The sequence below is a fragment of the Neurospora crassa genome, linkage group IV, assembly GCF_000182925.2.
Source record: "Neurospora crassa OR74A linkage group IV, whole genome shotgun sequence".
Taxonomy (NCBI): domain Eukaryota; kingdom Fungi; phylum Ascomycota; class Sordariomycetes; order Sordariales; family Sordariaceae; genus Neurospora; species Neurospora crassa.
In genome coordinates, this window is record NC_026504.1 from 5,793,850 (window position 1) to 5,819,417 (window position 25,568).

General features: G+C 53.4%; 8 protein-coding genes and 2 non-coding genes across 11 annotated transcripts; 6 read left to right on the forward strand and 4 right to left on the reverse strand.

Annotated features, from left to right (window-relative positions):
• Nucleotides 1-62: 62 nt before the first annotated feature.
• On the forward strand, nt 63-2,555 carry NCU05195. 2 transcript variants are annotated; one of them, XM_011395831.1, is made up of 3 exons: nt 63-689; nt 764-2,136; nt 2,227-2,555. In XM_011395831.1, exons 1-3 carry the CDS (start codon nt 631-633, stop codon nt 2,229-2,231), a joined length of 1,437 nt encoding a protein of 478 aa, XP_011394133.1. In that variant the 5' UTR covers nt 63-630; the 3' UTR covers nt 2,232-2,555. The 2 variants fall into 2 exon arrangements, with proteins under 2 accessions (XP_011394133.1, XP_011394132.1); XM_011395830.1 differs by having other exon boundaries at nt 764-2,254.
• Nucleotides 2,431-5,947, reverse strand: NCU05194 (DNA replication licensing factor mcm6). Its single transcript, XM_957100.3, has 3 exons — nt 5,466-5,947; nt 2,913-5,400; nt 2,431-2,846 (listed from the first exon to the last, which is right to left on the reverse strand). The coding sequence occupies exons 1-3, from the start codon at nt 5,759-5,761 to the stop codon at nt 2,712-2,714; spliced, it is 2,919 nt and encodes a 972-aa protein (XP_962193.3). The 5' UTR covers nt 5,762-5,947; the 3' UTR covers nt 2,431-2,711.
• A 1,058-nt stretch (nt 5,948-7,005) lies between these two features.
• NCU05193 (hypothetical protein) lies at nt 7,006-9,732 on the forward strand. Its single transcript, XM_957099.2, has 3 exons — nt 7,006-7,447; nt 7,510-9,407; nt 9,474-9,732. Exons 1-2 carry the CDS (start codon nt 7,185-7,187, stop codon nt 8,834-8,836), a joined length of 1,590 nt encoding a protein of 529 aa, XP_962192.1. The 5' UTR covers nt 7,006-7,184; the 3' UTR covers nt 8,837-9,407; nt 9,474-9,732.
• A 114-nt stretch (nt 9,733-9,846) lies between these two features.
• On the forward strand, nt 9,847-11,779 carry NCU05192 (O-methyltransferase). Its single transcript, XM_957098.2, has 2 exons — nt 9,847-10,496; nt 10,551-11,779. The coding sequence occupies exons 1-2, from the start codon at nt 10,203-10,205 to the stop codon at nt 11,622-11,624; spliced, it is 1,368 nt and encodes a 455-aa protein (XP_962191.1). The 5' UTR covers nt 9,847-10,202; the 3' UTR covers nt 11,625-11,779.
• Nucleotides 11,780-11,926: 147 nt separating this feature from the next.
• On the reverse strand, nt 11,927-11,998 carry NCU15211. The gene has a single exon. It is a non-coding gene; the product is annotated as a tRNA-Arg (tRNA).
• Nucleotides 11,999-12,340: 342 nt separating this feature from the next.
• NCU15212 lies at nt 12,341-12,412 on the forward strand. The gene has a single exon. It is a non-coding gene; the product is annotated as a tRNA-Arg (tRNA).
• Nucleotides 12,413-12,418: 6 nt separating this feature from the next.
• NCU05191 (hypothetical protein) lies at nt 12,419-13,782 on the reverse strand. The gene is made up of 2 exons (XM_957097.3): nt 13,376-13,782; nt 12,419-13,307 (listed from the first exon to the last, which is right to left on the reverse strand). Exons 1-2 carry the CDS (start codon nt 13,661-13,663, stop codon nt 12,675-12,677), a joined length of 921 nt encoding a protein of 306 aa, XP_962190.2. The 5' UTR covers nt 13,664-13,782; the 3' UTR covers nt 12,419-12,674.
• Nucleotides 13,783-16,079: 2,297 nt separating this feature from the next.
• Nucleotides 16,080-16,898, forward strand: NCU05190 (hypothetical protein; the record flags this gene model as incomplete). Its single annotated transcript, XM_957096.2, has 4 exons — nt 16,080-16,200; nt 16,262-16,450; nt 16,509-16,766; nt 16,825-16,898. The coding sequence occupies 4 exons, from the start codon at nt 16,080-16,082 to the stop codon at nt 16,896-16,898; spliced, it is 642 nt and encodes a 213-aa protein (XP_962189.2).
• On the reverse strand, nt 16,888-18,630 carry NCU05189 (hypothetical protein). Its single transcript, XM_957095.2, has 2 exons — nt 18,161-18,630; nt 16,888-18,108 (listed from the first exon to the last, which is right to left on the reverse strand). Exons 1-2 carry the CDS (start codon nt 18,341-18,343, stop codon nt 16,966-16,968), a joined length of 1,326 nt encoding a protein of 441 aa, XP_962188.1. The 5' UTR covers nt 18,344-18,630; the 3' UTR covers nt 16,888-16,965.
• Nucleotides 18,631-22,893: 4,263 nt separating this feature from the next.
• Nucleotides 22,894-25,525, forward strand: NCU05188 (FAD monooxygenase). The gene is made up of 2 exons (XM_956758.2): nt 22,894-23,210; nt 23,263-25,525. The coding sequence occupies exons 1-2, from the start codon at nt 23,074-23,076 to the stop codon at nt 25,385-25,387; spliced, it is 2,262 nt and encodes a 753-aa protein (XP_961851.1). The 5' UTR covers nt 22,894-23,073; the 3' UTR covers nt 25,388-25,525.
• The last annotated feature ends 43 nt before the right edge of the window (nt 25,526-25,568 follow it).

Genomic DNA, 25,568 nt, shown 5'->3' on the forward strand with positions numbered 1-25,568 from the left:
ACTGCAATCAGTTCCTACAAGTATATGGATTCCCATATGCGTCTGTTGAGTTTCAAACCTCCCGAAATCATCATTAAGAGTCCATTGCGCTGAGACAAAACACACACACACGAAAAAAAAAGAAGGAAATAAACCGAGGATGTCCGGGTAGCTCATCAACGCAGTCCCCCCGTCCCAGCTGGGCGCTAGATCAACATGACGGGAGGGGTCCTCGTCTATAACTAACTGATAAGATAAGGAAAGCCCACTGTAACTCCATCACCACAGTGACGACACACCCTCGATTTGTTTTCTTTCTGCATGTGCATGTCATCACCACCACCACCAGGCTATGTATGGTAGGCTGTTTTGCGCCCAGCCACATCTTTGCGCCTTCATTCATTCGCGACAACACGCGCGACAGCCAATCCAAGCCTGCTTGACTGGTAGCATGCAAGAAGTGCTGCTTCTTTGACCTGTTGTTTTGGCCTTGTTGTCGCAACGAAGCCACAAAGGTTCCCAGCCGGCCCATCGCTCACCATTGTCGACCGACCGCGTGCTCGCGACTCCATCATCTGTTTTGTCCCACCTACACTAATTTCGCTTTCGATTCCCGCGTAGCACTACCAGAAACTCCGAGACACCAACATCATGAACAACCAACAATCACTCGTCGACTACCTAGTCCAACACGAGCCCAGCTTCAGGAAGTGCGTCTTTGCCCATTCGACTGATGCCGCCTCGCTTCATCTTGGGTGTTCCCAGCTAACCTCCTTTTCCACAGAGCCCGCCTCCCAGCCCTATACTCCGATTTCACCACCCTCCGCACTCTCAACCCCGATGGCTACCAGGCCAATATCTCCGCCTGGCGTTCTGCCCTCGCCCACCTCGCCCGCTCCGGCTTGGCCCCCGCCCCAAAAGGTTCAACGCCCAACCTCCTCGTCCTCAATTCCGATGAATCCCTCCTCCGCGCTCTCGAGTCCAAAAAGTACGGCCGGCCGTTAGCCCTGGGCACAGTGATTAGGGAAGCACTGGCCTCCAAGGACCTTGTACCGCTGCATGACTTCCTCACATCCCCAACGAGCATATACTACCAGCCATGGCTACCATCACCGTGGGCTGTAGCTGGCGGTGTGGCCGGCTGGGCCTTGAAACAACTAGGTGTAGCAGATTGGCTGAGGGGGAACGGGCTACCAAAGGGACAATACGTGGTGGTCGCCAACGTCCAAGAAGCCGGCAAGCAGTTCGCCGCAACCACCGCATCCGCCCTAACAGACAGCCGCTTCGAACGTACCTGGTCCAAAGCGCACTTTCTCCATACGTACAACGAGCAGGTCAAGCTGGAGCAAGGCAGCGAGGGCAAACTCCTCAGTGAAACCGATCTCGACGTGTTACTCGTCTTTCTCTCGCGCGACAAGGACCTCATCCTCTACGACGGCTCCACCTTTAAGATCAAGACTCCCTCTGATGAGCAACAAAGCATAACGCCCGAAGACACAACAGTCGCTTCCATCAAGGAACTCATCTCCTCCCTGACGCACCAAACTCACGCCCTAGCGGGCCGCATCACCGAACTCGACAAAGCCGCCCGCCAAGCCGTGCAGTCCAATAACCGAATCGCAGCCTTGGCGGCTCTCAAACAAAAGAAACTCGCCGAGCAGAGTCTCGAGGGCCGCTACGCAAGCTTAACGCAACTAGAAGCCGTCGCGTCCCAGATCCAACAAGCCAGCGACAGCGTAGCCATGATGAAAATCATGGAAACCAGCAGCAAGGTGCTCGAGTCGCTCAACGAGCAAGTCGGTGGTGTTGATAGGGTCGAGAACCTTACTTCCAAACTCAGAGAGCAGATGGCCGAGGTGGATGAGGTTAATACCATTCTGGCCGAGGCGGGCACGACTGCTGCTGGTGGATTGGTGGATGAGGAGGAGATTGATGAGGAACTGGAAGAGATGTTGGCGGAGCAGGAGAAGGAGAAGCAAGCCAAGGAGGAGAAGGAGGAGGAAGAGAGAGAGAGGGACAGGGAGAGGGAACGAGAACAAGAGAGGGAGGCGGAGGAACTCAGGAGGAGATTGGAGGCGATTGGGGGTGTGCCGGTGGTTGAGCCGGGGACAACGGCGGGGAGCAAAAGAGAAAGGGAGATGGAGAGGTTGATGAAGGGTATGTCGATTGATGATGAGTGATCTTTCTCAGGAGAGGGATATAGATACCATGGTTTATTTTAGTAGGCAGTGCTAATTGTTTTGGTAGGTTAATTGCGAGTATACCAACTTTGTTTAACTTCGGTCCCTTTTTGACTACGACTACGATGACGAGTTTCACGACTGTTACGATACGGCGTTGATTAATCCCAATTTTGATGGATACTGCTTTTACGACTTTCAAAGGGCAAATAGAATGGGACTGGGATGAGCGACCAAGGTTTCACGACCAGGACATGATTATGAACTATGACAGGGCGTTAAGGGGTGTTTGTTTACGGGGTACTCACTCCATCACGAGATGCTAGCCCATGTCGATAGTTGATGCGTTACATCGACGCAATACATTGTAACCAACCCTCTATTGTATTCACACAAGACCGTGATATCTTTCCCGTCCAGCCTATCAACACAACTCCAAAACGCCAGCCAGCCAGCCAGGTCTCTCGCTCGCTCTAATCAAGATCCAATCCAAATCCCATGCGACACTTTTCGTACCCTTTCCTTTTTTTTGCCATCCACTCAAACAACACATTAGAACTCCTCCACCGCGCAATTAGGATGCAACACATAGACAATGTTGCCCTCTGCCCTTGCCGAGGTACCTTCTCCCACGGTACCTTCTTCGCCAACAATTCCTTGTCCGCGGATCGCCATGAGGATGTTGTCCTGTTTTTTTTCAATTTCATTAGCAGTCGCTCAATCTGCAGGAAGAAAAAGGGGGCAGAAACATACCTTGACCATCCTCTTCAAAACCTTGCCCACCAACCTCCTCTCCTCGTGATACTCCTCTTCCGTTGCCATCTCCTCCTCCTTCTGCTCCAGGTACCACTCCACCAGCTGCTCGCCTTCGATCCCTTCCCCTGAGCCTTGCGTCTCGTCTTCGGCCACCTTGGAGACGATCAGGTTCACAATGGAAATGTACTTGTCGTACGAAATCGTCTGCTTCTCGCGATGCGCTTGCGAGGGTGCCGCAGACGGCTGTCGGGCAGCTTCACCACCCATGTCGACGTCGCCATCTCCGTCCATATCGGCCTCGGGCACGCGCGAAGCAGCGGCGGCGGCGGCTTGCAAGGCCTCGGGGGAGTCGGCGGGTGGTTCGGGAGCGTCTTCCTCGTCGTCTACTTCGACGTCGTCGTGTTCGACGGAAATGATCGACTGCCGCAAAAGGTGGAACGCCTCATTAACAAAATCGGGCGTGATTTCCTCGACGCAGTTGGCCTTGGCAATGGCTTCAGACAGACGGATCATACTCTCCAGCTGTCTGACGGTGATTCGGTAGCTGTTCTTGCCGATGCCGCCCTGGGCGTCGTCGGCGCGCAGGTCCTTGTAGCGCTGCACGAGGACTTCCTTGGCTTCGTCGGTGAACTCGGGGCGGAAAGTGCGAGCGAAACGAATGTACCGCTGCAGTTGCTCGGTGGAAAACTCGGGCTCGATGGCTTGGTCCCGGTTTTGGTGCAGGCCGACAATGTGTTCGGCCAAGTGGCGGTCGACCTGCTCGTTGCACTCGTCGAGGATGACGAAGAACAGATCGAAACGCGACATGATGGGCGCCGACATGTTGATGTTGGCGCGCAGGGTGGTCTTGCGGTTGTAGCGACCTCCGACCGGGTTGGCAGCTGCTAGAATCGAGGTTCTGGCATTAAGCGTGGCCTGAATACCGGCCTTGGCAATGGAAATGGTCTGCTGTTCCATGGCTTCGTGGATGGCAACCTGATCGGCAATGTCCATCTTGTCGAACTCGTCGATGCAGCAGATGCCGTTGTCAGCGAGCATGAGGGCACCGGCTTCAATGGTGAATTCACCGGTTTCTTCATCCTTGACCACGGCAGCCGTAAGACCAGCGGCGGAAGAGGCCTTGCCGGAGGTGTAGACTGCCCGGGGAGCAAAGTTGACGACGTACTTGAGAAATTGGGATTTGGACGTCGAGGGGTCGCCGACGATGCAGATGTTGATGTCGCCACGGAGTGCCATGCCTTCGGCGGTGGTTTTGGAGACACCAGACAAAAGCTGCAAGAGGATACCCTTCTTGACGACTTCGTGACCGTAGACTGTGGGTGCCAAGGACTGGACAAGGCGTGCGTAGATGTGGTCGCTGTGCACCATGGCACGGAGGTCTTCCATCTCGGCAGAGGTGTAGGAGCTCAGCAGAGCTTCCTGGGCTTCCTTGATGGTCTCGGCTGTTTCGGCCGCCGCGCTGCTGTTGAGGGTACCAACAATGTCCATCAGAAGGGCATCGCCAGAAGCACCGATTGCCGACACATCAGGCGTGACCATGCAAGCCAGGAACGCCAAACGGTAGGTAAGATCGCGCACACCCAGGGCCTTGAGACCAGAAACACCACTGCCACCGGCATCCGCACCCCGATCATCACGCACCGACACGTTCCGCACACCCGGCAGACCCAATTGACTGACATCCGGCACCACGATCAGCGCACCCGTAAAGATACACTTTTCGCCGGCCTTGGCGCGATCCACCAGTTCGCCGCGCAAAATCACATCCATTGTCCTGGGCATGCTTCCTGTGGGAATCTCGCTACTGTTTTCCTGCACGCGCACCTTTTGCCAGTCCACAAAGGTGCTCTGCCTGATGTCCAGCTGCCACGAAGTGCGGTTCTGGCACGTCAAGTTGGGACACTGCGTCGGTTCGGTGTATCGGAACGTCTGCTCGACATTGGGAACGACGGCGTAGCAGGCCTGGCAGACAAAGGTGGCCAGAGCCAGCTCGGGCCGGACCTCGGAGGTGCGTGTGACGGTGCCGCTAATGGCAAGAAGCTGGCCGACGTTGCGGGCGCGCATGGAGCGCACGCGCGAGACGAGGGGCAGGTTGTAGAAGGCAATGGCAAAGAGCTTGTCGGTTTGTTGGTTGGGGTTCTTGATGCCAAAGTCGGACTGGCTCGCGTTGGCGCCTCGTGTGCTGGCGGCTGTCGTGGAGTGGGCGCTGGATGCCGTGGGCTGGCGATGTTCGTTAAAGTATTGGGGTTCGTGGGCGGCGATTCGGCTATGGAGGGCGGCTGTGAGGAAGGGAAGGAAGCGGTAGTACGAGTTGGTGATGGCCTCGGCGAGGGTGCCGTCTTGCCATGAGGCGACGTGCTTGTAGTCGACGTAGAAGGTGGATAACGAGTAGGTCCTCATGCCGTGGATCTGGGCGACGTAGTACTTGTCTGTCGTGACTGCGCTCGAGGTTGGTTGGCCGGACGAGGTGGGTGTTTCGACGTAGCTGGCGCCGGTGTCAGCAAGTACACCAAGTAGTACATGTTTGGCTGGTTTCTTGGATCTTCATACCCGTCAATGAAGGCCTCAAAGGCTCTCTGGACCATGACACCAATCCTATCCTGAACCCTGGGGATGTCGGCAATGTTCCGAGGCCTCGAGCGGACGGGGACCTGATCATCAGCGAACCCTTCCTCGCCCTCGTCTTCGCTGGCCGCTCCGAGGCTTTCTGAGGGGGGGCCTCGTGGACGAGCTGAAGAGGAACTGGGATGACCGTTTCGCGCCCTGGGAGTAGCTCCTCCTCGCGAAGCGATTCCGTCCGACATCATGAAGCCAGCATCGCTGGAGTGTGCCATTGGTGTTGCCATTGTGTTATGGTGTTGCTGTGGTCCACCTGGGTATCAAGGAGAGTTGGTGGAGATTGGAAGTTGTCGAGGTCAAGATTCAAGTAGAGATATGAGAACCCAAGGGACCAAGGACTGACTGGTTAGTGAGTGGAAGGAGGGGAAACTGTGACGAGGGGAGGGGAACTGAGTCCTCCCTGTCAAGAAAACACGATAAAACACGCGCCAGAAAAGCTGAAGCGCGCCAAGACCAGGAAGCTGGCGCGCACAAGTGGGGCCCTCTTTAATGGCTTCGCTAGTGGGATATAGATTGGATAACTGCATACCACCTGCACTTGGCCACAGAAATTCAACCTCTGGGGTGTATCGCCGAAAGCAATACACTTGCTGTAACGAAGCATCGCCATTCGACTCTGCCTTGTTCGTACGACGACCCGACTTGCCCTACCAAGGATTCAGCCTCCTGGTAGAAGTTGCCTACTATGTCTTTTAGTGATTCCAGGCCTTTCGTGTGCCGAATGAGACCTTTTGCAATTCTCTCCCAACTATTTTCATTCATTTTGATTTGAGAAATCCTCCAGCAAGATGCTCCTTCCTCACAAGCCGTTGCAAAATGGGTGATGCTTCTTCCATCCATTGAACAATTCTGTGTGTATTGACGAAGCACAATTTTCTCGAGCTGATGCCCTCTTCCCGCTGTCGGCACTCTTTATCAAGTGCCACACAATTGTCGTCGCTCCCTCGGTTCCTCGAATGCAGTGTTCCCTCCCACATCAGCCAAACTGAACTGTCAATCGCCCTCGTCCAATTTCCTCAGCCTTCGGTGACATCCATCAACCAGCTTGCCATGGTATCTTGCCATTAAAACCGGCCAGCTGCCAGGTCAAGTCCGTGGTGGTTCTCTATAACATCCGAGTTATGTATGTATGTCAGACAAGGTACAACACAAGAAGGTGAGTATAGTGAGGTCGAACCAGTCAGAAGTGGTCCCGGTCATGTTCGGTCCCAAACTCCAACATCTCCGAGACATACAAGCTGCAGTGTTACCACAATTTCATCTGGGCTGATAGGCTTTAGCCGAGAGCATGCCAGCCCTTGACCACCCACATCAACCCGCGGCCAAGAACACATGTCCTTGCTTGACGTGACGACCTTCTGCAATCTGGTATCCGCCTGCCCCTCCCCCCGATCAGATCTCTGGGCTGAAACGCCATGTAGGTGGGCAGCGTGGCGGCGAACCTGATCTATCTTTGCCATCACCCCCCTTCCTGACGTCTCAGCTTCTTCTACCACTCCACAAACAACAGCAATGTTAGATCAGTAGTCTCTTGACATCAGAATGGCTTGACAAGCGAAACAAAGACACTATCAGCTGACTCGGCCAAACAAAGCTTTGTGTCAGAGAAGATCGTATCTGGGCCCGCATTCAGTCAGTCAAAAGTCCAAGATGAACAGCAATACGGACTTCACTCAGCTATGGCATCGCCATTTGGCCAACCTCCGCCATGACTTCTCGGCTGGAGCTGTTGACAACGCTCGTGTACACGCTTCGCCTTCGAAGCCGGCAAGGAGCATGGATGGAAGAGGAGACAGTGAAGCTACGCCCAGGGGCGCTGATCATCATGACATCCAAGCGACGTCGCTCCCCGTTGGACTCGAGTGGGACGGAGACATGGAGATGGTGATTGGTGCTTTGCAGGAGCTTGAGGTGTAAGTTCGGCCAACCTGACATCTGATCCCAAGACAAAACGGCTAACGGACATCCGTAACAGTCAAAGCCCTATCACCGCCACCGAAGCCCTCAGTCCCGATTCTCCGTGGTTCAGAGACCATCATCTTCGCCGTGATGCCGATGGTGATGGGGATATAGAGATTGAGACTGTGGCGTCGTCACCGCAAAATTCGAGCTGGTCGAGGACCGTCGCGCCTCCGAAAGCACAGCGAGCCCGTTTATCATTGCAACCACAGCTGAAGAGCCCCGTCAACCTCTATACGTCTGCGGCTGCTAAGGGGCTTGATACAGATGCTAAAGCACGGACAGAAAGAAGATACTCACAAGACTGGTCCAGAGATCATGCAACACTCCTCTCACACTCTCAGCAGCTATACGAGACTTACTCGGCTTATCCAGCATCACTAGCTTTCAGTACTGCTCGACCTGAACCCGAGACCGAACCACCAGAACCAAAAACCAGGTTCAGCTCCATCTTCTCGCCCTCTCAGCGCAGTCGACATGCACAGCTAACCGAAGAAGTCAACGTCTTGATCCTCAGCTGGGCTACGACAACCACAACAATAACCGCCAAGGAACAAGGGCCAATCAAACTCAGTTCAAGTCGGCAAGGGATCAATACCTCCACGGACTCCGTTCGAAACTGCTTCAAACGGCTCGGATATCGAGTCCAATGCCGACCGATTCCCGAGGACTATCCTACTGCGGCTGTGGAGACCCTGCTGGCCAAGTTTCTCGCGGACTCCGATACGGGCCAGGGGAGGAAGAAGTTGCTAGTCATTTACTATGCTGGGGGAGCGGACATGGTTGGAGGAAGGATGATGTTTGCGAATGCGATTGGCTCGAGTCATTTCTTCTGGGAGGACATTCGCGAGCCCATCATGTCGAGTGAGAGTGACGTCTTGCTCATCCTTGACTGTCATCACTCCATGAGGTCGAATACGAGCACAGAAGCAGAAGATCAACTGATGGTCGACCCGGGCCTGGCATCGTCACCCTCCGTTAAGCAACTCTTGGGCGCCTACGTTCCTGTTCCCTTGCCCCGAACAGATACACCCAACAGCAGCTCGAATGGGGGCATCACGGGAGCAACGCAGATGACCCAAACCCTTTGCAGAATTCTGGACAGCGCCTACGCTAGAGGAGACGGCAAGATATCAGTGCAGAGGTTGTGCTCGTGCATGAAAAATGACTTGCGACAAAACGGCACGGAACTGGATCAAATGGTGTTTGTTACGCAGTTGGGAGGAAGACACTTGATGGATATCGAGTTGCCTGTGTTGTCTGCCGGCATCGATATCGGCGTTAGAGGTGGCAATGACGTCGGCGGCGGTGTATCGCGGGGTATGGGAGTCCTCCGAGGTTGATATCAACTACACCTCAACTTGGGCAAGTTTAGTCCCATTCGAGAGTTCTTCCTATCCCTGGGGCAATCACACACAGGCAGCTAGCGTGTCTGCCTGATCATCTCTCCCTCCAATCACTGACTTTGGATAGTCTTCCGTCTGGTATGGGTGTTGTTGATGGAGAAGCAGCAACCTAGCCTAGTTTATGGGACATGTGTGATATATCCCTGAGAGCTGAAGACTAAAACTCCAATGACACCCAATCGCTTCCACTTTTGGAGATCTTCGGCATTTGCTAGCGTGTGCTCCATATTCCTTATCCCGAAGCGGTAAACCGATGGAACATACGACATGGAAATTTTCGAATTAGACCATGTCGATCGACTTCCGCCTCGCCCAAGGACGTTCTCATCACTTCTTCGTCACACGTCTCCGTCGTGGGAACTGGGAAGCGTATATTCAGCGTGGCATGGGATAGCCTGCGTGGGTCCTGCAAGGAGCACTGGGATTCCATCGTGTTCGGTTTTCCATCAGGGAATGTGAACGGCTACATTACATCCCGAAGTGAACCCCAGCTACCCGCACGCTCAGGGTATGTAATTGGCAACAATGAGAGACATTGTCTTTACAGGACTCCACTGAATCAAGGGGTCCTCAGCTGTCAAACTCGAAAGCTCCCTTCCTTCATCAACATCGCCGTCATAGTCAACGACACTACGGGCTTGTGTCCGAGCCTACGTGCCGAGGCTGCCGCGAATAGCGTCAAGGTGATGAGCCTCAAGGCGTGCCTCATGGCCACCCTCGTTTCTTCTTTTGTGCGGGGCTAGCCGATTCCGCCATTGTACGGTCGATAAGGCAGTGCGTCTGTCACACTCGTTGATGCCTATGGGTGTATGGTCCTGGCAAGCGCTCTAACCTCACTCGCCCCCGCTTTTCCTGGATCAACCCATCTTCAGCTTGGCGATGCTGGTCAGTCTCTGGCTTCAGTTGTCATGTCCACCCATCTAGGATAATGCTCGGCACGAGGACATCGCGATGTAGATGGAGCGTTGTTCACATCCACTAGCTTCTGTAAAGTCGCAAATCAGAGCAGGCGGGATTCTGGATGATCATGGTCGACATTGTGGACACCATCAAAGGGCTCAGCCTTTGGACTCATCACAGACACACATGACATGACACTAGTAGCTGTTGGGGCGTGATATCGTCAGCTTGCAGCTTGAAGGGCAAGGTCGTGATATGGAAAGTCGAAAGGGAACAAGAGAATGACGAGACGTGTGCCAGGAAAAGATATAAGACCGCTGTCTTTCTCTCCTCAACAGCTTCTGGACACCATCATCAACCTCATCGTTCCCTTCTAGCAGCATTCCACATTCTGCAACGCATCATGGCCCCCTCCATTCAGGAGCTTTACCATGACTTCGTGGGTAACGATGTACCCAACGCCAAGCACAGAAGATCATCCTCATCCTTCGACCCCAACGACATCTCCATCAACGCTCGTCCATGCGACCTGGGTCGTGTTTCTGGCCTTATCGATGACATTGCCTCGTACAACTGGGGCGACATTGACTTTGCTCAAGACCGCAATGCCCGTATCTCCTTGCTGTCCAAGGCTCGATCTTTGATCGCAGCCCTTGAGACCCCAAGAGAGACTCTGCTGAGACATATCGGTGCCGAGGTATGGCCACCACGTGTCCTATTTCAGTCAAAACACCACTAACCGACATTGCAGACCTCCAATTTCTACACCATCGTTATCGGCATCGAAACCAACCTCTTCCACGAAATGGCCAAGGACAACGGCTCTCCCAAAACCACCGCCCGTCTTGCCGAAGCCATCTCCTTCGACCCGGGTCTCCTCCGGCGCATCCTCCGCCACCTGGCCTCCATGAACCACATTATCCAAACCGGCGAAGACGAGTACCGCCCCAACAACTTCTCCAAAGCCCTTACCACCTCTCCCATTGCCGGCTCTTACCAGTTCTACCGGAACATTTGCCTTCCCGCCATGGTCAACCTACACAAGTGGCTCAAGACCAAAGCCTACCAGTCCCCCACAACCACCATCGACAACCCCTTCACGTTCGGGCACCAGACTTCCGAGACCTTCTTTGAGGTGATTGGTTCAACTGCAAAGAACACCGAGCACTTTAACGATCACATGGTTGCCTACTGCCAGGGCCAGCCAGCATGGTGCTCCAATAGTGTCTATCCAGCCGCTGACCGTCTTATCTCGGGCTTTGATGCCTGTCCCCAGCCAGACGGTTCTGACCCAGTGATGCTGGTAGACATTGGCGGTAACGTCGGCCACGATCTCCAGACTTTTGTTTCCCATTATCCTTCCCACCCAGGCCGGCTGGTGCTGCAGGACCTCCCCTCCGTCATTGCTGTCGCTCCCCCGTCTCTCACTTCCCCTCTTCTCAACGGAAAGTACGTCCAGCTTCAAGAACACGACTTTTTCACCCCCCAACCCGTTGTCGGTGCACGAGCGTACTACCTCCATCACATCATGCACGATTGGCCGGACGACAAGTGCGTTTCCATCTTGAGTCAGATCAAGAAGGCGATGAAACCGGGGTATTCGCGGCTATTGATCAACGAGCAGGTCATACCCGAGAAGAAGGCAAGCTGGGAGGCGACGTATCTGGATCTGTACATGATGGTGCTGTTTGGGGCTAGGGAGCGGACGGAAAAAGAGTGGCTGCGGCTGTTGGAGGATGGATGTGGATTGAAGGTGTTGGGTATGTATGGACCGGGAGGAGGAGTGGAGGGGATCATTGAGTGTGAGGTTGCCTTGGAGGAGTAGTTTAGGTATGAGGTATGAGATATGATAAGTTGGGGGAAAAGATGAGCAAAATGCAGGGAGAAAGGATTGTTTACTATCTCAAACCTGCGTATTAGCCTAGGAATCTGTTGGGCCTGCATCTGAATCAGTCCGTTTAGCTCAACTTTCTACAACCCAGTGGGAAACTCCTTCATGTTTTTATGGCCATCAACAAAGTCCCATTGCGCCTTTTCAAAGTCTCTCGGATGGGGTGGGAAAAAGCAAGGCAAAAATAAATAGAAAGTCAATCTTGACACTTTAGGGACGGCAAGGACAGCAAAAATCGATCCACCCAGGGGTCGAACCTGGAACCTCCTGATTCGTAGTCAGACGCTCTGCCATTGAGCCAGCGGACCTTGAACTTGATGATTAATGCCCTAAGCAAGCAGTTTAAGTTTGGAGAATACAGAATGTCAAAAACTGTCTCTTGGAAGAAAAACTTTTCTACCCGGGAGACCTTGTCTGTCATTGTCCAGTTGGGCTCCACAGATCTCCAGGGCCGGCGGGTCCGTGTGGCGGGAACTGTGGAGCTGTGGAGCATGCGTCTTTCCTACCCCCTGCTAGTGCTCCCTAGTCTGAATGGAACATCCCGCGGTAAAACTGGAGAAAAAAAAAAAATCTGACAAGACAGACGCCCCATGTTCTGGAATATGTAAAGGAAAGAAATCAAAAAGTATCATATCAAATCACCTCACTACGGTCCGCTGGCTCAATGGCAGAGCGTCTGACTACGAATCAGGAGGTTCCAGGTTCGACCCCTGGGTGGATCGAGGATTATCGGGTAGCAATACCTGATCTTTTTGTCTCTCTGGCTTTTGCGATCGGTTTGAGACCATTATAGGACCTCCATTTGGCAAGGACACTCCTTCATTTTTCCACCACCATACTTTGAGATTGTATCCGAACATTTTCATTACTTTTTTCAAAGTCCAAAGCTTCCAGGTTACAATCCATTAGTTTCCTAGCTGTAAAAGTGCCTACAATTTTCCATCATCAAACCACCATCACTCAATTCATTTCAACAAAGTAACCTCAAAAGACCAAAGCAATCAAACCGACCACTAACCCAAAGATTCCACTGCTGGCGCCAACAACCACCGCCCCATTAGCAGCAGGCGGCGCACTCGAAGCAGCTGGCGTTCCACTTTCACTCGTCACCGTATAAGTCAACGTTCCCGTACTCGTCACCACCGTCCCCGTCACACCTCCCACTGCCCCAGTCGTAGTATCACCACTCCCAGTCGTTGTATATGTAGCAGTAGGTGTCGACGCAGAAGGTGTCGACGCAGTAGGTGGAGGCGGTGGCGGCGGAGGAGGAGGAGGAGCACCTTGTCCATAACCATCACTCCCCTGTGGTCCTGTCGCCGTCCCAGTACCGGTGGTAGAAGAAGAAGAGGAATCGCCACCATACCAAGCGGCATAGTCTGGATTCTTGAGCAGTTCGCCGCCAAATGGCTTGGAGGGGTCAGGCGGGTTCATTTTCTCAAAGGGGAAATCGCCGTTGGGCTGGGCGGCGGCTGCGCGGGCTGCTTGGTCTTTGTATTGGGCTAGTTGGTCGGGAGATCCGTTTACGATGCCGACCATGCCTTTGGAACAGTGGGCGGGGGTGGAGCAGTAGAAGGGGAAGGGGGCCGTGGAGCCGATGGTTACGCGGAAGATTGAGGGCTGTTTTGTTTCTGGGGGTTAGTGATGTGTGGAAGAGGGGGATGGATGGAAAAGGGAGAAAAACATACGCTCTCCTCATTACTCTTCGCCGGCAAGAACCCCGAGAAGAATCGTTCCTCGGTATCCGCCGTCGCAGGCTCGCACGGGTGGTCAAAGGAGCCCTTGACGACCGAGTTATTGCTAGGCAAAAAGTGGAACTCGAGAATGTCGCCCTTGTTGGCGGTGATGATCTCGGGGCCAAAGACGAGCCCGTCCGCTTTGATGACAATGGTTTCGGCTGTTGCTACCCACCCAAAGAGGGTGCTAGCGAGCATGGAGAGGAGCCATGTCGCGATGTGGTTGTGAAAAGATAACATGAGTAACTGTGTTGGGATCTATGTAATGTATGGATTGTGTGAAATGTCTCGCTGAGTGACTGAAGGTGAACGAGTGTCTGAGGCAGGACTGGACTCAGGAGAGACTGGTGAGGGAAGCCAGGGACCTGGAGAAAAAAGGTCCGGTGAAGGGGCGAGCCGGACCTTAAACTACCCGGAACATGTCCTTATCCTCCTGATGAACTGAGGGAGATGCCAGTTTGTCCTACTACGACCTCGACGGCATCCGTTCTTTCGTCTCGAGCCAAGCTGGCTTCGTTGGCCCTGCAGCGAGCGTGAGTGACGGTGGCACTGCTGACCGTTTGTATCATATATGAGGTGACATGAACAACCAACTCCGACATCATAATGGTCTCTTGTTCTCTGTTTGGGAACACCTAATCACATGGACTCGTTACGCAGGACTGTCGAGACGTCCCACTATGGCCAATGGTGTGACTTTAACGCTGGTAAAAGTCTTGCACAAGGAGGCAACCGAGTCCGCGAGTTCATGATTGTTCCCGTCTCTTGGTTGTACCAGCTTTGATGTACAATGGACGGGTAGGAGATCTAGGTGGATATCATGGGAGATGAGCTGAGAAGCGGTGGTAGGAAGGAACATGATTGTGGATTGTGAAGAAACCTCTGTTTACTAGATATTAGCAATGAACGTGAAGACAATAACAGCCGTTTGTCAAGTTTGGCTTGTTTATGGGTCTTTACCTGCCCACAGGTGTTTCCAGGCTTAAAGTGCTGGTGATATCCGAGGGACCGAGGGTTGCCTCTGTCTTGTACCTGCAGTGCCATTGTCTGAACAAAGGACCGAACCCCATCGTTCGTTCCTGAAACTGTTTCATCCAAGTGTCACGGCATGAACGATTCACAGGTGTTTGCTTGGACAGCATACTCGACCCTGGCGAGGGAGTGATGTCACACCCAAGACAGCGCGCAAGGCAAATTTGCACTTGTGTTTTTGTGTCTCCAAACGGGCCGTCCGTTCACTTTGAGTTGTCGAGTCTTATTTCGGCGTAATGGTGCCACCATGAACGACCGTTTGTACTGGCGAGCTGTGTGCCCGTTCGCCATCTCGTCCTGCATGTCAGGTATTAGGGGCAGACAGCCACCATGGCCATCACCACCGAGCTGCCCACAGGCACAGCCTTTCCCAAGTTTATGCTTAAGTGACTGGAGCATTCAACAAGGAAACCAAGATCTGATAGGTACCGGTCGAAGTCCCAGGCGCGGGCTGGGGAAATATCCAGGGAGCCATGCTATGGACTCGGAAATCGGGCGTGGGCTTGTAGACGGGATGGCGAGGTGCGTTTAGCGAAGGCTTCGGGTCTGTTTCGGTGTCAGCTGTGGCACATCAGAATGTGGTAGCTAGAAACCTCGGAGCGGCGGGTTACCAAGCAGGCCGAACGGAATCGCGTTGGTTGTCTTTTTCGATCTCGAGGCGAAGGCTGGGGACACGAAGCCGGGTAGCGGTGGGATGTCAATTCGGGGCAGCAAATGCTTACTGAACGTCGGTAGATCGATTCGTCTGATTGTGACTGCCATTGGTAAGGTATGATGGCGGATAAATGATGGTGCCTCTCCATGGTGCGGCAGCTGTTGTCTCTATCACCAGGACCAAAATACCAACAATAATCCGGAAAGTTGTTACGGTTGGGAACGTGTTGGCAGCCAGTTACAGCACTATCAGGGGATACGCCAGACTAGCCATGTATAAGATAGTGCACCATCTAAGTACCAATTATCGATATTCCCCCTCTACTACTGAGTTCCTTGATGACGCATCTCCTGCAAACAAATGACCCCTCTTGTCCTCAACACCGAAAACTTTCACCAATTCCAGACTTTGACCATCCCACCACCGTCGCTGACTGCCGAAAAACACCCTCGGTCAGTCTTTCGCCAGTGTCTGCCAAGACAAAGACATCAGCCGCCCCAACTTCTCCCTTTCGTCGCATTCTCTGCCGTGTCCGCAATATGCACCCCGGATTCCCAACCCGAGCCGGTAGATCAACAACGTCGCCCGGACAAGCTATAAAGTGGCCTCGATGCCTGCCCCGCTGGATAAACATCGCTACCCGATTCACGAAAGATGGATCCGCCAACCGGGTGATATAACAAGATGGCAGCCTGCTTCAACGAGCAATATACAACACTATCCCACGTCGTACGACCCATCTGTATACATAATTTCTCTCGACTTCTTGGCGCGAAATGTTACCGTGAAGGACGCGTGGTCTGCCCGAAATCCGGAGTCAACGTAGCAACACCGAGATGTGCCGATACGATGAAAACGAAAGAGAGATGGCCTCGATGGGACGGCAGGGCTTATATAAGGATGGAAGATTCGGATAATCCCCACGTTTAGTCTGCTCGTCAGTTCCCCAACCAACGCCCGTTCGTCAACATGAAGTCCTCGTACCTGTTGGCCAGCCTTGCCTTGGGCTCTACCACCCTCGCAAGGTTGATTCCCCGCGCGGACATCGATAGCGGACAGTGGAAGTGCCATTGGACTGGCCATTGCCTCGGTATGCCCTACATGATCCCAAGAGCTTCTCCAGCATTGCCCACATGCTGACAGCCGAACAGGCGACGAGTGCGAGACCAACCGAGACTGTGATGGCGACCTCGTCTGCCGCAACTACGAGTGCGCAAACCCTGGAGGTCCAGTCAAGCCGACCACCACGCGCAAGACCACGTCGACCATCAAGACCACCGCTCATCCCACAAACACGGTACCTCCAGGCCCGGGCTGTGTCTGGCTCGGCCATTGCTTGGGTATGCCGCCCCCATGAACTCCCCTTCTCCCACCACATGCTAACACCCCTTCCTCCAGGTGACCCATGTAAAACCGAAAACGACTGCGACGCCGAATGGATTTGCCTGGCAGGCAAGTGTGCTTCACCGGGACCGACCATTCCCGTTCCCACCACCACTCGGCCTATCCCTCCCCCAATCACCACGACGAGAACTACAAGCAAACCAACCACAGTGCCGGTTCCTACTATTACGAGCGAGCTACCTACTACCACGAGCGAGCCACCTACGAACCCGGAAAACCCTAGCTGTGGGGATAATCCTCTGGCTTGTATTGGTACGTCGACACTGTTGCGTCTTACCCTGAAGAATAACTAACCAAGGACGTTGAACAGGCTCTCCATGCTCGATCGATGCCGACTGCAAGTTTGACTTGATCATTTGCCAGAATGGTGTTTGCGGACTCTGAACGAGAAATCATAATTATCATATTGTCGCTGTAGAAGCGGAAACTTCCTTACGAACCCAAAACACATCTAGCACCTCCTTCCCGGCGACGCGTCCCGTCTATCCTCTGTCACCGTAACTTCATGTGTAACAATAATCCCCTTCTGCTTCCAATTCCTCCCACTCCCCCCCGAGTTCTGGGGTTCTACCACGTCTGCCCCTCTCTCCACCGACATTGTCCTTCCTCGCCCTGCTCCACTGCCCTGTGCCATTACATCCGTTGCGGCAATGTCCCTACTGCTCGCTGTCGAGCTCCAACTTCCTCTCACCATCTTCCCATCGTCCGGGCTCACAATATTCTCCTCACTTCCCCATAACGTGTCGTCCGACAAGGGGTGTTTGCTGGTCTTGCTAATCACGACCCTGTTCCTCGGCCCTCCCTTCTGACTGCTGGGAGTACTGTCCAGTGCATATCCCTTGTGTCCCGATACACCATCCTTGCGGATCCCCGACGTTCCCCCGCTCAGCGAGATGATACTCTTCTCCATGAATCTCTTGACCAACGGATATACCATGGGCATGTTTGTCAACACAAAACTGACAAAGCTCTCCCTCACAGACCAATACCCACTCTGCGCCGCATCCGTATCTCCCAACGTCAAGATACACACACACCGCAGAATCCCGAATGCCATCTCGATGAACCCGCCCGAGAACATCAACAGCAAAAAGAACTTTTTCCTCCACGTCAAATTACTCTTCCACACCATCGGCAACGGAATCGCCAACAGATAGAAATCCGTTACCGTATTCATCACCATAACAAACACCGTCTGCAACTCGCTCACCGCCGGCGTGCAATTGTTGCCGGGGTTCGGATAAATCTGCCACTGCTTCTCAAACGGCACGCACTTGAATATGGCCACGCACAGACAGGCCATGTACGTCGCCGGCATGATGACGTATGCCCCGACGACCCACATGCGCATATTGTGCACGCCCAGGGTCAAGCGGGCGTAGTAAACCGACCAGCACGCCTTGAGTAGCCAGAGAAGGGTGGTGTAGAGGAGCAGTCCCGCCACGTGCGCTTTGGAGCCGAGGATGCGCAGTTGGTATTCTTCGCTTTGCGGGGAGAGAAGGGCGCGATCAATGTCGGTGATGCCGTTGTTGGCTAGGCCATGGAAGGTTGTGACGAGGACGTGGGCGACGGTGGTTTCGGCTGTATAGGTGATCTGGAGGGTGTTAGCTCTGGATACAAGAGGAGGGGGTCACAAGAAGACTCACCAAAGCAGCAAACATCAAAAAGTCATCCAACGCCAGCTTCCGCCATCCCAACTGGCGAATTCTGCTAAAGTATCGGAGGATAACGATAACGTAGGCTGCGCCTTGTAAGCCCCACGCTTCGCGGACGAACCGGGCTGCTTCGGCTTGTACATTTTCATCGGATGTCCTAGGGACAAGGTACATGGTTGCGGCTGTGTGTAGAAGAGCTAAGGGTCTGTGTGGAGGATAGAGTGCAAGGGAGTGACAGGAACACTGCCTCAGCAATGACACATTAAAGGATCTGGTAAGGTAGTCGTCGGCCCACAAAGAGGGATGGAAAGAAAAGTCCAACAGCCTCTAGAGGAATAACTGATTCAACAAACAGACTGAAAGAAAAGAATGGAACCGAACAAGCATGCTCTTGTTGATGTCTTGCAAAGAAACAAGAGAAGACGCTCGACATCTTGACCTTCGGACCGACTGGACCCTTCTCCCCTATGTATAACTCTGCGAAAAGAAAAAAGAAACGACTGCTCGGACATAGATCTCTTCTCCATGTGTCTCATCTCCTTTCTGAGCTCCATCTGGGTACCAGTCCCTGAGACCCCGCCTAGATTCCTCCGGGTAGCAAGTTGTCCCGGCCGGGCCGCGGAGTAAGTTGCCACTTCAGCTAATGTTACGAAGCTGAGTTTCGCGGAGGATGTTGGATTTGGGGATTAAAGAAGAAATAGCGAGTGGCCATGGCTTCGATATCCTGGTTGCCCCATACCTCTAGTCTACCTGGGCGCGGTGATTCTTCTCCGCCAATCACCTGCTGCTGACAGGATATTTCCCCTGAGCTGAACCCCGAGATTCGAGGGAATGTACGAAACCATCGCTTCTTTTTGCAGGTAAGTCTCTTCCCTGCAGCCTGCTATGCTTCTTCCAGGATTGGTTATAACCCGGGGCCCCGTAGTGGGACCTGCCGTGGATTTGGGGATTTTAGCATTCAGCGTGGTTGGCTGCAGAGGTACATTCAAAACATCCGAGGCAAGTGATAGGTGCCTTTTATCACAGTTGCAGTTCATGTCTCGGAGCCGATCTTGCTACACTGCCTGCTCGTATACATTGACTACTTACCTAGTGGATAAGCAATCTCGACTCATGCAATACGGCCCTTTGTTGGAGATTGAGGAGGGGAGCAAAGGCAGTGTAGACGACTGGCGGCGGGAATCCAGAACATCACCAAGAGAGTCTGAATAAAACAGAAAGAGACATCATCTCTCTACAAATCCATGTTGGCCCTCCCGGCAGCCAAGCGCCGTTCGAGCCAACAAGGGCGCCCTGTCCGGGTAGGTGTCAGCGGGGCACCGGGGTCCAGGAGCCGAGCGGCTGACTGGTCGGTTAGATGTCGATCTTTCTCTTCAACCTTAAACCGCATCTGACACAGTGGGGACTGGGGAAGACACTGGGGGTACTGAGGCAGGCTGAGTGGGAAATATTTGGCCCCTCCTCCATCTGGGGATGGATAACCACAGTGTTTGGAAAACAAAATGGGAGAACTAGAGAAGTAAGAAGCGAACAGTCCATCTCCGAGCTGCATGGTGTTCGACCCCCAGGAGATAACGGAGAAAACTGTGCAAAGATATCAACATTGCTCAAGCGATTGGAGAGAGAAAGAAGAGGCAAAAGACGTGGTTTTAAACGAACTGAGGATGGGATTATTATGTTTTTCAACGAATTGCTTCATCCTTCTAGCCAGTGGGTATGTCTAAAAGTCATTTGATTAAGAAAGAAAGAAGTGGCGGACGCTGAAAAGGGGAAACTCAGACATGTGCTAGGCATAATGTTAGACCGTGAATTTCAACGACTAAAGGCTGGAACAGAACATGAACAGAACGGGAGAACTTGACAATCGAACGTTGTTCAGCAGCATACCGCTCTCTCCTCAGGGTCCGGGTCCGAGACATCAAGACCCTTTCTTTCAGTTGTGCCTCCGAGGATATATCAGCACTAAGGGGGAAAAAGATGTACGATGGGCGCAGGTGGCTGAATTAACGGTGAACCGACAGTCGGTCGGGGTCTTTTTGACGATTCTGCAGCTCTTTGTCTCAGGTTGAGCCACTGGTGTCTTGTATCGTTATCTGGCGTTCGCAACAGTGCACAAAGGCAAGTTGTTGGAATGCCATGACTGTGGTTTCTGTTTGGACGTTGGGATAACGGGAGGCTGCAACACGGACACTGCCGGACAGTCCAATGCAAGATACAATTCGATCTCAGTCTCGACATTAGTAAAAAAAAACACTTTTTTCTTCTCCGGTGGAAGAGCGAGATGAGATTAAGATTGGAAGACAGGAGCCTAGAATCTTAAAAAGAAGTTGAACGAGAGATATCGTCTGTGCGGCGGCTATCATGGTTCAGGGCAGGAGGTCAGGGACGGATGGGTGGGCAAAGGCGAGTCCAGGCACACGGAGTTTTGTTCCGTCTCCTCTTTTCTTTTTCTTTCATCTTTTTCATTGGGTTTTCCCCTCCACTTCTCCCCCCCTGATGGTTCCTGACCTGTCTACGGTGGCCCAAGTGTGACCTAGGTCGTTTATAAAACTGGTCCAAGCTCCCATCTGCAGCCAGCTGTTAGCCATTTTATATCAACACCTCCACCACACTTACAAAATTCAATACTCACGCCCAGACCTTGAACTTTTGACTTCAACCTTTTTAGCTTCCTTCCTTCTTTCGCTTCTTCTTCCTTTTTTTTACTACCTTTTTTTTTTTTTCTCTTTCCCTTTTTCGCCTTCGTCTTCTTCTTTTCCTTTTCTTCTTATTCTTCTCATCTTTTTCTTCTCGTTTTCTTCTTCTTTTTCTTTCTTTCTTTTTGGCCCCGGCCCGAGAAGGGGGAGGTGGGAGAGGGGGGGGGGGGGGGGGGGGGGGGGGGGAGGAGAGCGGGATCTATTTGCATTGTTACCTTACCCCAACTCAAAAATTTGGAGAACCAACTGCAGGGTCCATTTGCATTGTCACCCTTCTCTTCCGGTCCGGAAGCAATAAAATAATGAAGTAATGAAGTAATGAAGTAATGAAGTAATGAAGCAATAAAGCAATGAAGCAATGAAGCAATGAAGTAATGAAGTAATGAAGCAATGAAGCAATAGGAGTTAATGGGAGTTAATGGGAGTCAATGGGAGTCAATAGGAGTTAATGGGAGTCAATGGGAGTCAATGGGAGTCAATGGGAGTCAATGGGAGTCAATGGGAGTCAATGGGAGTCAATGGGAGTCAATGGGAGTCAATGGGAGTCAATGGGAGTCAATGAGAGTTGCCGGGAGTTGAGGTGACGTTGCAGGAGACGGCTTATCAAGGTTATCTTAGCACAAGGATTTGGAAACCACTCCCCAGTGCAAGCCTAATGCTTGCAGCTGGTTAGACTTCAAGTTTTTAGAACTTTTGGATAAACGACCCAAGGCACACTTGGGCCACCGTACCTGTCATCCAAATAACCACCACACAGCCCATGTCCCGCGCTACCTTACCATTCAACAGCCTTGACATGTCGTCTTATGCCGGCCACTAATGCACTAGTGCACGCCTCTGCTTGACCTGAATGGATCGGTTACACAAAAGGATTCGCTTCCCCTTGTCAAGTCCCTCCTCCCCGGTCAACGGTTTTGGGACGACAGCCAACGACGAAAACTTTGAGGATCAAATCACGCTAAACACCGAACCGAGGAAACGCCTAGGTACCTAGCTATGCCCTGGATTAGTTTGCAGTGACGTTAGATCCACCACAAGCTTGCGAGGCTTGTGTAGCTTCCTTCCCGTCACTTTCTCGTTTCCACTTACTCCTTTGGGCAAGGATCCGTATGGGGTAGTATTCGTTCGTATATCTGGGGAAGTGGAGGGTTCGTATGTAGGGCATGCACTGAAATTCTGCGAGAACGACAATTGTTGACAGCGAGAATGGTAAAGATTGCAGAAAGATATCTTGGAGAAAGCAAAAAGAGCGGTCTGATTGTGGCCAAGTTTCGAGACAATACAGATGAAGAAAGCCATTTTGATGAAGCTAGAGAGAGAAAAAGAAAAGAACGATTCGGCCCCATTTTCTAGAATCAACGGTAAGTGGCTGTTGGTCGCACAGACAGTACAGTGCAGCCGGGACATTGAGCCCGGGTGGTGGTCACAAAATGCTACCATAACGGCTTGCCGCCCGCCAATCGGTATAAACATGGTTGTGTCAGGGTACGGCCGTCCCTGAGGCAGTAAACAACGGTGCTGTTGAATCGTACCATGATGATAACTGAACTGACAGTCAGTACAGTGGGGGAGGACAGTGCCAGCTTGCCCATTACGTTTCCTCTCATGTGCTAGTCATCATCATCACTGTCCGTCACAATGCTCGCGGCATGGGGGGAAACTTGACCCGAAGAACAGGCAGTCCAGGCAGGGGAGGGATGGTGAATTCAACCCTCCTCTAGGCTTCACCCTGACGGTCGTCATATTCTGGCTTCCTGCGAGTGTCCATTCAATGATGGTGGTGCGTCTCAGTTACCCATTTCGGTTTGGCCCGAGGCGAAGAGTTGCCCAAGTTCAGGAGAAGGAAGCATTCCCAGGAATCGAAGCGGGCCGAGTATCACAGCTGCACATGGTTACCTTATCGACATCTGGGGTTGCCTTGTTAGTTTCGAATCTGCTGATGGCTCCCCTATCTGGTGTTTCTCCTGATATGGAGATACCGGATGGATGGATGGATGGATGGATGGATGGTGGACATTACCGACCTTCTGGAAACCGGATCACCGGCATATGATGATGCTCAAGTGACGAGGAGGAAGATAACTTAAAAGAGCTCTGTCACTTACCTTTTTTCTACATAGCCGAATCCTACCTTCCATCTTTCCAAGCTCTCTTCTACTCTCTATCATAGTACCATCATTTTTAATCCTAATAACTAACCCAGTAACCATGTCTGCAGCGACTACCAACGGCCGTGCCAATGGCATCAGCGGCATCAACGGTACCAACGGCATCAACGGTACCAACGGAACCAACGGCACCAACGGCACCAACGGCGTCAAGCCCAAGGAGTCCAAGGTTGATGTGTAAGACCACTACCACCCCTCGAGCACAGTTCAACAGACTAACACCTACCAGACTCATTGTCGGTGCCGGCCCAGCAGGCCTTATGGCCGCCGCCTGGATGGCTCACTGCGGCATCAGCGCGCGCATCGTCGAGAAACGCAACACCAAGATCTTTACCGGCCAGGCCGACGGCCTCAACTCCCGGACCATCGAGATCTTTGACAGCCTGGGCTTCTCTGACCGCGTGTGGAAGGAATCCAACCACATGCAGGAGATTTGCATGTGGAATCCCAACGCCGAGGGCGTCATCCACCGCTCGGACCGCATCCCCGACACCGTCGTCGGCATCTCGCGCTACCAGCAGTGTGTCCTCAACCAGAGCCGCATCGAGCGCTGGTTCATTGACAACATCAAAAAGTACTCGTCAAAAAACAGCAACAACGCCATCTCGGTGGAGCGGGGCATCCTGCCCGAGTCACTGGTCATTGACGAGTCCAAGGTCGAGGATGACGACGCCTACCCGGTCACCGTCGCCCTCCGCACCTTGACAGAGGAGGAAGCCACGCCCGTGCAAGCCGCCACCGCCTCCAAGTCCGCGGCGTCTGACGGTCTCTTCCGCAGCAACCTGGTGCAAGATGACGACGAAGCCGATCTCCTCCGCAAGTCCCAGTCCCGGCCCGGCACCAAAGAGATCGTCCACGCCAAGTACGTCATCGGATGCGATGGTGCCCGCTCGTGGACACGCCGCGCGTTGGGCCTGGAGCTGGAAGGCGAGGCAACCGATTACATCTGGGGCGTCATGGACATTATCCCCATCACCGATTTCCCCGACATCCGCCACCGATGCGCCGTGCATTCGGCGGAGAATGGCTCGCTGATGGTCATCCCGCGTGAGAACCGCATAGTGCGGCTGTACATCCAACTGAAAGAAGTCGTTCCGGACGCCTCGGGGCGCGCCGACCGGTCCAAGATCACGCCCGACTTGATCTTCCGCGCCGCGCAAAAGATTCTCGCACCGTACAAGCTCGACTACGAGTACTGCGACTGGTGGACGGCGTACCAGATCGGCCAGCGCGTCGGCAACAGCTATGACGTGCACAACCGCGTGTTCCTGGCGGGCGATGCCGTGCACACGCACTCGCCCAAGGCCGGACAGGGCATGAACGTCTCGATGCAGGACACCTTCAACCTGGGCTGGAAGGTGGCCCTCGTCCTCAAGGGCATCTGCAAGCGCGAGATCCTGGCCACGTACCAGAGCGAGCGCCGCCGCATTGCCCAGGACCTGATCGAGTTCGACCACAAGTTCTCTCGCTTGTTCTCTGGCCGTCCCGCCAAGGACCTGGTGGACGCCGAGGGCATCGACATGGAGGAGTTCAAGCGCGCCTTTATGCGCGGCAACCTGTTTGCCTCGGGCATGCAAGTCGACTACGGGCCGAGCAATCTCGTCGTCAAGTCGGGCAACTGGCGCGAGCTAGGCGATCGCAGCGAAAAGAGCGCGAAGCTGCTCACCAAAGCCAAGATCGCCGACGACAAGTTTGCAAAGAAGCAGGCCCTTGCCACAGGAATACCCGTCGGCAAGCGTCTAGCCTCCTTCAAGGTCGTCAGCCAGGCGGACGCCAGGCCGTGGCACTTGCAGGAGCGGTTGAAGTCCGATGGAAGGTTCCGCATCGTGCTGTTCGCTGGTAAGATTCTCTCGCCGCAGCAGAAGGCGCGGGTGGACAGGTTCTGCGCCAAGCTGGACGCGCCCGAGAGCTTCCTGCGGAGGATCACGCCTGCGGACAAGGCCATTGACAGTGTCATTGATGTGCTCACGATCCATGCCAGCCCGAGAAAGGACACGGAGTTGTTGAGAGACTTTCCGGATATTTTGCATCCGTTTGATCAGCATCTGGGGTGGGATTACACCAAGGTGTATGCGGACGATGTCAGTTACCACGAAGGGTTTGGCAATGCTTACAAGAACTATGGCGTGGACAAGGAGAAGGGATGTGTGGTCGTGCTGAGGCCGGATCACTATGTCGCGTGGGTGGGTGATATTGACGATTTTGAGGATATGGAGAGCTACTTTGAGGGATGCATGAGGTTGCCTGCTGTAAGTGCTGCGCAGGATGTTGGTATTGTCGTGGAGACGGTCAGCAGCGTGGCTAACAAGGCGGTTGCTCAGGTCAGAGTGTCTGTGAGACCGGTGTCCGAGTAGGAGGTTATGGGAGGTTGAGAAGGGCGATGTGATAAGCGCGAGAATACCCTATACCATTTAAATCAATTAGCTTGCTCCAGTGGCATGAGATAGAAATCCAGTCAGCATTGACGGACGAACTTTGAGATCAGTGTTCCCTGGCCAATTGCGGACCATTTGGCCCCGCCGTGACCCAATACTC

Coding starts and splice junctions, on each gene's coding strand:
- NCU05195 (XM_011395830.1), top strand. CDS start 631: ATGAACAACCAACAATCACTCGTCGACTACCTAGTCCAACACGAGCCC. Junction 690..763: donor CACGAGCCCAGCTTCAGGAA/GTGCGTCTTTGC, acceptor CCTTTTCCACAG/AGCCCGCCTCCCAGCCCTAT.
- NCU05194 (XM_957100.3), bottom strand. CDS start 5,761: ATGGCAACACCAATGGCACACTCCAGCGATGCTGGCTTCATGATGTCG. Junction 5,401..5,465: donor TTTGAGGCCTTCATTGACGG/GTATGAAGATCC, acceptor CACCGGCGCCAG/CTACGTCGAAACACCCACCT. Junction 2,847..2,912: donor TTTTGAAGAGGATGGTCAAG/GTATGTTTCTGC, acceptor GAAAAAAAACAG/GACAACATCCTCATGGCGAT.
- NCU05193 (XM_957099.2), top strand. CDS start 7,185: ATGAACAGCAATACGGACTTCACTCAGCTATGGCATCGCCATTTGGCC. Junction 7,448..7,509: donor GCTTTGCAGGAGCTTGAGGT/GTAAGTTCGGCC, acceptor CATCCGTAACAG/TCAAAGCCCTATCACCGCCA.
- NCU05192 (XM_957098.2), top strand. CDS start 10,203: ATGGCCCCCTCCATTCAGGAGCTTTACCATGACTTCGTGGGTAACGAT. Junction 10,497..10,550: donor TGAGACATATCGGTGCCGAG/GTATGGCCACCA, acceptor CCGACATTGCAG/ACCTCCAATTTCTACACCAT.
- NCU05191 (XM_957097.3), bottom strand. CDS start 13,663: ATGTTATCTTTTCACAACCACATCGCGACATGGCTCCTCTCCATGCTC. Junction 13,308..13,375: donor CGAAGAGTAATGAGGAGAGC/GTATGTTTTTCT, acceptor GAAACAAAACAG/CCCTCAATCTTCCGCGTAAC.
- NCU05189 (XM_957095.2), bottom strand. CDS start 18,343: ATGTACCTTGTCCCTAGGACATCCGATGAAAATGTACAAGCCGAAGCA. Junction 18,109..18,160: donor TTTTGATGTTTGCTGCTTTG/GTGAGTCTTCTT, acceptor AACACCCTCCAG/ATCACCTATACAGCCGAAAC.
- NCU05188 (XM_956758.2), top strand. CDS start 23,074: ATGTCTGCAGCGACTACCAACGGCCGTGCCAATGGCATCAGCGGCATC. Junction 23,211..23,262: donor AAGGAGTCCAAGGTTGATGT/GTAAGACCACTA, acceptor AACACCTACCAG/ACTCATTGTCGGTGCCGGCC.